Source organism: Dermacentor variabilis, chromosome 5 (genome assembly GCF_050947875.1).
Source record: "Dermacentor variabilis isolate Ectoservices chromosome 5, ASM5094787v1, whole genome shotgun sequence".
In the NCBI taxonomy this organism is placed as follows: domain Eukaryota; kingdom Metazoa; phylum Arthropoda; class Arachnida; order Ixodida; family Ixodidae; genus Dermacentor; species Dermacentor variabilis.
The window spans coordinates 62,632,688-62,640,645 of NC_134572.1; the positions used below are offsets into that span (position 1 = coordinate 62,632,688).

The 7,958-nt window shown below is 49.5% G+C and overlaps 1 protein-coding gene across 1 annotated transcript; it reads left to right on the top strand.

Moving 5' to 3' along the window:
- Window positions 1-1,814: 1,814 nt before the first annotated feature.
- LOC142583546 (trypsin-4-like) lies at window positions 1,815-7,698 on the top strand. The gene is made up of 5 exons (XM_075694033.1): window positions 1,815-1,987; window positions 4,155-4,237; window positions 4,551-4,725; window positions 5,763-6,156; window positions 7,395-7,698. Exons 1-5 carry the CDS (start codon window positions 1,953-1,955, stop codon window positions 7,614-7,616), a joined length of 909 nt encoding a protein of 302 aa, XP_075550148.1. The 5' UTR covers window positions 1,815-1,952; the 3' UTR covers window positions 7,617-7,698.
- Window positions 7,699-7,958: the final 260 nt, after the last annotated feature.

Genomic DNA, 7,958 nt, shown 5'->3' on the forward strand with positions numbered 1-7,958 from the left:
GATTAATTTTTACCACCACGGGTTTTTTAACGTGCTCCTAACTCTAAGTACACGTTTTTGCGTTTTGCATCCGCTGAAATGCGGCCGCCGCCGCTATAGAATCGAACCCTCGGCCTTGAGCTTAGCCGCGAAATTAACGCGCCATAGCTTAATAATAATAATAAAAAAAGAATTATTAATCTTAGTGCCCAAGAACAGCTTTACAATAGGATACCGCGGCGGGTAACGTTATATAGGGGCACTTAATGCTTCAAAACGCCAGGATTTCATTGTCGGGCTAACACGTGCAACGAGTCGTTTACTGTGCAGTCGGCCACAAAGGTTTACGGGACACAAGATTTGCAAGAAAATAAAAAAGAGTGCTAGGTTAGAAGTGACATGTGCGCCCTAAACAGAAATTAATATTTTTCTTTTTTTGTCCAACTCTAGTCCCCCTAAAAATTCGTGGCCGATTGTGCCTATAAAAAAAAAATTAAGGGAAATGTTGCGGAAGAAATTGAAAGCTTCGAGGATCGATCATTATCTGTACATATTCTACTGCTGATTTTCGCAACTTTCGCAAGCAGTGAAGATGGTAAGCATGCAGAGGCTCACTTTGCATATTGACAGCACGAGCTTGTTCGAGAGACCAGCGCTCACGGACGTAATTGATCCGAGCAGTTCCTCATAATAGAGTTGCTTTAACCGCCCAGTCGAACGCGGGACCTGTGCCCTGCCACCGAACGTCATAGTCGCCGAGTATATATACTCGGCGACTATACCGCGAATCCTAAGCCGAATCCTAATCCTAAGCCGACTATACCGCGAATCCTAAGCCGAATGTACCGTTGCATGATGAGTGGTTTTAAAAGAGAAAAGGTAGAGATAAGTACAGCGCCTTTACTTCCTCTCGTTGCACATTGCAATGTTCCCTTGGACCACTGTGCTTTGCACACGGACGCTGCTGTCACACGTGACGGCGGAGGCACGGCATGCGGTGATCAGCCGTACGCATTTGCCGCTGCAAGGGAAAAATAATTGCACAATGGCTGCCTGTCGCTCTACCTGAACTCCAGGCCATACACAACACCACTGAGGCAGCCTCGTAATTATTATCAGACATCACATGGGAGCACACATATACACCGATTACACGATTGCCATGAAACAACTGAAGAGAGTTGCCAAAACTACATCGATTTGCCAAAAGACACATAAGCTTCACAGAAACGTGCCTTTCCATGTTCACGTACACTGCGTACAAGGGCATAGCTCTGACCCTTTCAATGCAATATTGCAGATAGCCAAGCCCACCACAGGAAGAAAGAACGCGCACCCACCAGCACCTCTTGCGTTAGACTTGCGACTTTCCCAGCACGCCAAAATTCCCTCACATGCGACACACGTGCTCTCACCAAAACGCAAGTTGGTCCCCCATAAACTGATAAACGACTCGATTTTATGCACAAGAGCTGAGCTCATTTACCTTGTTGTGGGTATGGACGCTCGTGCTCACGTACACGGCGTTACTGTATGTGCTGCACACGGGATCATATACAGGAACTTTATGCAGATCGGTGCCCAGTCGAGTAACGTTTAAAATACTTCCTTTACTACCTCATCTTCCTCAGAAATACTACCTCAGCTTTCTTTTTCTAGGGACGTTTATAAAGCAGCAGGTAGGACTATAGAATGGACACGTCTTCTCTTCGTTGGTCGGCGAATATAGAGGGCACACACTTACTCTGGACACGCCTGCATGGGAGTATACTGGGAGTTGTGATTTGCGCAGCGCCCCCAAAAAAGGGCGACGTGCCGCCTGTGCACGATCAGGCAGCTAGGCGCCTCGCGTTGAAATGGAGCTGCCCAAACAAGACGAATGGTTCTTCGAAGCTTGAGAGGCCGCGTTCCGCGGAGCGCTGGGCAGCGTTGACGCGTGACGCCGTTTGAACAGCTGTCCGCGGCCGGCGATCATGATCTGCACCCTCGGACGACCTGCCTCGCGATGGTGAGTGCGTCGCCGCTATTACGGCTGGGGGGGCTGCAGCCGTTGCAGGCGCGGTCTGTGGCAATCCCTGCACGCAACTGTGCCTGTCCTACGTTCCAAAGCCGTATACTTGTACTTTGCCCTTTACACCTAACGCTTACTACATCCGTACTACACTTAAGTGTAGTACGGATTGTCGGGAATGACGCCTAAATAGTGGTTGTAAGCGCGGGTAATCCCCGGAGTTGTCAAAGTAAGTTTCCTTTCCGACCGTGTATACGGCCGGTTTCTGTCTACGCATGCGGTCGTCAAGACTGTGCGGTTAATGTTCTTTTTTTTTTCTTCTTCTTCTCCGACCAAGTTTATGTGTACGTAGTTAGATCGGCAAAGGGGTCGTTCCTACAATTTATGCAATAGCGGGATTTGTTAATTGCTTTTCTCGTCACTGAGGAAAGAATGAGAACGAGCTCGCTCACATGCGCGAAGACACGTGATTCTTGCTGTCTCCCCCCCCCCCCCCCCCCCCCTGAGATATGGCGATCCCGGTCCTGTCACGCCCGACGGACGTACCCCCGCCGTTGCTTACTTCGTTTTCTTTACGCACACGCCATACTGTACACTGCACGGCTTCAGTGTGCACTGAATAAGTGATGCTAGAAACCATGCAAGTTTAAACGTGGAGCGGTGCAGGGATTGCGCGCAGCGCGGAATGAAGCGGAATGGAAAAGAGCGTGCCTGATGTGTCTACGAGTATGTACGTAGACGAGTTTGAAAAGATCTATGTTTGGAGGCAATGGCTGCACGGCGGGGTGCTTTCACGGACTCGGCTAAGGCTTCCCGGGCGGTCGGAAGCATTGGCGCACGTGGTCAAACGACCGAGTGAGAATGCCGATCTAATGAAGCCTCACGCAAACGCGGTCGTCAGCACGTTCTCGTGTAATGGCCGCTGAGAGCGGCTATGGGAGAAACGGGATACGTAGGAAGAGGTGCGCGTGTGATTTAAGCTTTGCCAGATTTTTCTATTGCTTCTTGGTTCCGATAAACAGCAAATAACACCCTTCAACACATTTTTTTTTGTTCTTTTCCGCTATCTCTCTCTCTCTCTCTCTTCTGTTTTTAGCGGGCATTTTGACAACTAGCCATCACTTCGCTGTAATATATATGCTGACTCCACAAAGATCATGTACAGGTTATTAACGCGTACTGCCACAGGTCACAATAAAATAGTGACACATTTTTGTGAAAGAAGTCAGTATATAGAGACGAGTGTATCTTTTTATACTGGCAAATGAATTGTTTAAAAGAACGGAGTCTTTGCCGGCACGGACCCGGGGCTTATGTATTTTATACGGATGCGTAGCTTGAAAAACCACACGGTGCAGATGGAATCTCGAACTCCATAACTATTAAGAAGATTCCTTGTTTCAACATTCAAACCAGTTTTGGAAGTGCCTCAGATGGCATGCTTAAATGTTAAAAAAAAAGAAAAAAAAAGCGCATATCACTTGTTGCTTGAACGAAGTAAAAGTGGATCGCGTTTTAGCAGTTATCTATTGGAAAAGTGGTACATTTCGTAAAAAGCAATAGAAAAAAGTAGAAAATTTGGAAAGAAAAATGTTGTAGATGTCACTGCCCTTCTACTGAAACACGCCACTATGTAATTAGATTCCGAACCTTCATCCCCAAATCACCAAAAGTTTGAACAAGAACAAACAAACAAACAAACAAACAAACAAACAACTTATAGACCTTTTGGTAACTCAGTAGCTGTGGCAATACCGCACGAACCACAAGGGGTTTAATTTTTGTTTGCATGTCTTCATTAACATTTTCTTTTTTTGTCCTTAAATGTGATTTGCCTGACTGCATTGTCAAGTAAAAATAATGTGAGTTTGAGCTATCGGTTGTTTCAGAAAAATAGCCAGTCACTCTGGGCTGAGACGCCCATGGCCCTACTCAATTATCTCAGTACCTCAAGTCTGACTAGGGCCCAATCGAGTAAAGTCTGAAAACTGCGAACCTTCGGGGCGCGATTCCACCATCTGCTGGAGGCTTATGCATGGTTTCACTTACCATCTGAGTGAATTTTGCATGGCATGCATGCCACCGCTGCTCCTCTCCGCCATGCGGTTTATCCTTACCAGTACTACAAGTCACAACGACAAATGTGTCTTTGATGGCCTTGCAGGTCAGAACCATTGCTGCTTCTATCACATGTACTACTACTGGCTCTGACTTCAACTTCGAGGGCGCGCCCCTTGACGGAACCCAGTAGGTAGCGCCCTCTTCTTTATCTAATACAGGCTTTGACTAACAGCTGAACCTTGTTATAACAAAGTCGGATCTGACACGAAAATATATTCGTTATCTCTGATATTCGTTATAGGCATATATTTGGTACATAGTGATATCGATGAAACACATTTTACATTTACTTCGTTATATCCGATAATTCATTATATCCGTGTTCGTTATATCGAGGCATGACTCTATCTGGAGGGCTACGTATGCACGTGGACAGGTGTTCATAGACATGAATAAATGATGCAGCCAAACGATTATACGAAACATCCTGCCCTGGCAGGTAGCGAAGATTGTGGCGTATGGTCGCGGCGAGGTGGCCGAGTGGTGGGCGGTGTAGTCGCCGACCCGGCGCCCTGGATGGTGCAGCTGATGCGCGGCCGCAAGCACATCTGCGCCGGTGCCCTCCTCTCTCCACGGCACGTGCTCACAGCTGCTCACTGCGTCCAGCAGCACAGGTGTGTATACCGCGAAGCACGGATACCATCCAAGATAACTAGCACCGCTGTCTCTCCCGCTTGCACCGGCTGCGGTGGCCAAGTGGCAGTCGCGCCCGGAGTCCAGCAGCTTTGCGCCGCACCAGAGGTGGGCAGCGTCAAATACGGTGATGTATCGCAGGCTAAAGACGTTCTCTGTTGCCGAGTACGAGCAGCGGATTTTATTGCTGGCTCTTGAACCGATAATTGGGTGCTAGTTAAAATTCCCATGAGGACAAAACTCTATCCGGAGCTCTCTGCCGCTAATACCTGTGTTGCTTTGGGATATCTGAAACGATTAATAAGCGAGTAACACGAGAACAGTTTCGCCTTCTGTCATACGACACGTGCGCTACATTTTAGTACCGCGTGTTAGTAAGAAGGAAGTGTGGGGGGTATTTTGGTAATCAGGTTTTATGGCCAAAGTACACCAAAAGAAGGCTGCCAAGTGCCTAACGTATGTCTTGTTTGTGCAGACGCGAGTATGTGAATACAGGCCAAAAACGTTCCTGTCAATGAAGTGTGATGGCAGTTCAGGTTGCTCTGTACGCACCATACACTTGATTGATTGATTGATCGATTGATTGATCGATTGATTGAACGAATTAATGATAGGTTTCAGCGCCTCAATGTAACACAGGGACTATGGAGAGACTGCAGTAGCGGGGGCTCCGAGTCATGACCGCCTGCCATTCGTTAAGGTCCACTGAAAGCACGATACGAAAGTGCATTTGCAGTCTGCCCCGTCGGCATGCGGCTGCCGCGGACCGAAACCATGACCTTGCGATCAGCGGCAGAACGTCATAGCCTCTGTGGCTGTTATCATGTCCTGCTGTTGAGAACGATCCCACGTTCACCGGTGCCGCAAGCGAAGGCCGCACCCTGATGGCCCAGCGGAAATGCAAAGGTGGCCAAAATTAATCTGGAACCATCCGCTGCAGTTAGAAGTCTGTTCCGGCTGCGATGCTCGCCGCCAAAGTTGCCAGCAATATGCATAGTGGCGGCGCGTATGCATGCAGGCCCGACCTCCGGCTTCGGCTGGCAGAAGGTGCCGTGCATGCTCCTCGGCAGGTGCTCGTGCACGAGGATTTCGACGCATCCGAGCTGCGCCACGACCTAGCGCTTCTGGTGCTAGAACAACCGGCGGCTGTGGCCCGCGCTGAGATGGTGTGCCTGCCAAGGGCAGGCGGGGAGAACCACGAGGGCAGGGCGGCCCTGGTGTCTGGGTGGGGCTCCACCGGGTCGCACGAGCAGACGCAGCAACAGGAGAAGGGGGGAGAAGGCAGCCCGGAACACCGCGAAGCGATGGTCCAGACGCTGAACCGCGACCAGTGCGAAGAGGCCTACCTGGGCTTGCTGGACATCACTGACGAGAAGCTGTGTGCCGCAGGCGATGGCGTGGACACCTGCCAGGTAAACGCGACGGTATGGTTGTAGGCTACTGATACAGCGCCGCTTTGATCGCCGCTCAGCGTTTGATTATTATTTTCTGTCAAGTACATGCGCACAGACCAAGTTTCGTGTACAGCCTCCGTCACCGCTGTCCACGGGTACAAAGGCGGTGCACTACAGAATACTAAAAGAACTCGTTCTTGGACAACAATACAGTATTCTACCTGGCGCAACGCGAGCAACGTGAAATAGAGAAAGAAGGAGTACGTCGGCGTGTCTACTACTGGAGGCTAGTCGTTGGGGACGCTTAGCTTCTGAGCATGATCATCCATGTGCAGGCGATAGCTACTCGCGCTTTTCACTGCGTAGTGGAGACCGTCTTAGCCATGGGTGATAAAACACACGTGCCGACAAAGTACGCTTTCGTTTCGCAGCCTGGCCGCTTATGGCAGTTTATTTGGAACGATGCCTGAAAAGGTGGCGGTGAGGGGCAGCTGCACGCGGTTTTCCGCAGCGGAAGTCACGAGTAGCTGGCAGTGCGTTCTCAAAATCATGGTGTTTTGAGTCATCGATTTTCGGTAGGATGGTTCGAACGTACTCTATAGAGAGCACCGCTGTATACTGCCACACATTCACCTAGCGCAGGCAGAACGACCGCACGTTAAGGTTCTTGGCGACAGTCACCGTGGGTCGCAACTATCTTTATGACGTCTTATTATATAGTTCATGAGCATCCCCTCCCCCCCCCCCCCCAAAAAAAAAGGAAAAGACGCGGCGCGGTGGTTCAGCGTCTATGAAGTGGTTGTAGCGTAAATCGGTTCCTATAGCGACCGAACCTTGATGACGGCGGAAAGCGAAAATACATGTGTACATAATTAGATACAGGCTTGAAAACACCTAAGGTGGACGAAGTTATTCCTAAGGCCTCGACCACGGCATCTAGTATAGGCCACAATACAGCTTTGGTGTGTGAAATTGACTACTCAATTTTGGCTCATGCGATAGAAAAGCACTTAGTTGAGGCCAATCCGAGAACAACGCTGTAGCTTGTGACCGCCCTTGGGAAGTCTTAAGATTGTGCAACAAAGACAGCGACCTAAGGAAAAGTAGAGAGAGACAACCGAGAGCCCGCCGTTGACTCACGTTTAATCAGAAAGCACGCCTGGACGATACTCGAGGAATGGAATGAAGTTAACAGCCAGTTGATGAACACTTCTTCTGCGGCGTATTTGTAGTTCGTTCTCTCCTGATCTTTCTTTGTACACGCTACCTGTGATCAAGTGATTACCGCGTTGGACGCCGTTCTGCAGGGTGACTCCGGAGGCCCGCTGGTTGTGAGCGACCCGGTGCGCGACCGGTTCTCAGTGGTCGGCGTTACGTCGTTCGGCGTGCGCTGCGGTGATGCCCGCTTTCCGGGAGTTTACACGCGCGTGGCCGCCTACCTGCCCTGGATACGCGGAAAGATGGTGGAACACCAGTGAGTACATCGAGGAACGGCGAGGGGAGCAGAGAAATTTGTGTATGTACAGTATCTAATACAGTTGAAGCAACGTTCGTGAAAATGATGTCTGAATAGACGCGGTATGTGAGATGTCGGAGTGTGGGAGTGTCATTTCGCAAAGAACACGCACGACTGCTTATGCGTAGAGAAAGAGGGAGAAAACATCTTTACAAAGAGCAAGAGGATGTTTTTGCAAGGCATATGTTGAATGCGCCGACTGATCTTATCGGAACACGGGATTTCTGATATGAAATTGCATTAGTGGCGATAGGGGGGTAGAGTTAAGTTTATTCGTCATTGAAACCCGGGACCTATTTTGGGA

Excerpts from the sequence above, each read along its gene's own strand:
- LOC142583546 (XM_075694033.1), top strand. The coding sequence starts at position 1,953 with ATGATCTGCACCCTCGGACGACCTGCCTCGCGATG. Across the intron at positions 4,238-4,550 it reads GCGCCCCTTGACGGAACCCA|GTAGCGAAGATTGTGGCGTA; the intron begins GTAGGTAGCGCC and ends CTGCCCTGGCAG. Across the intron at positions 6,157-7,394 it reads ATGGCGTGGACACCTGCCAG|GTACACGCTACCTGTGATCA; the intron begins GTAAACGCGACG and ends TGATCTTTCTTT.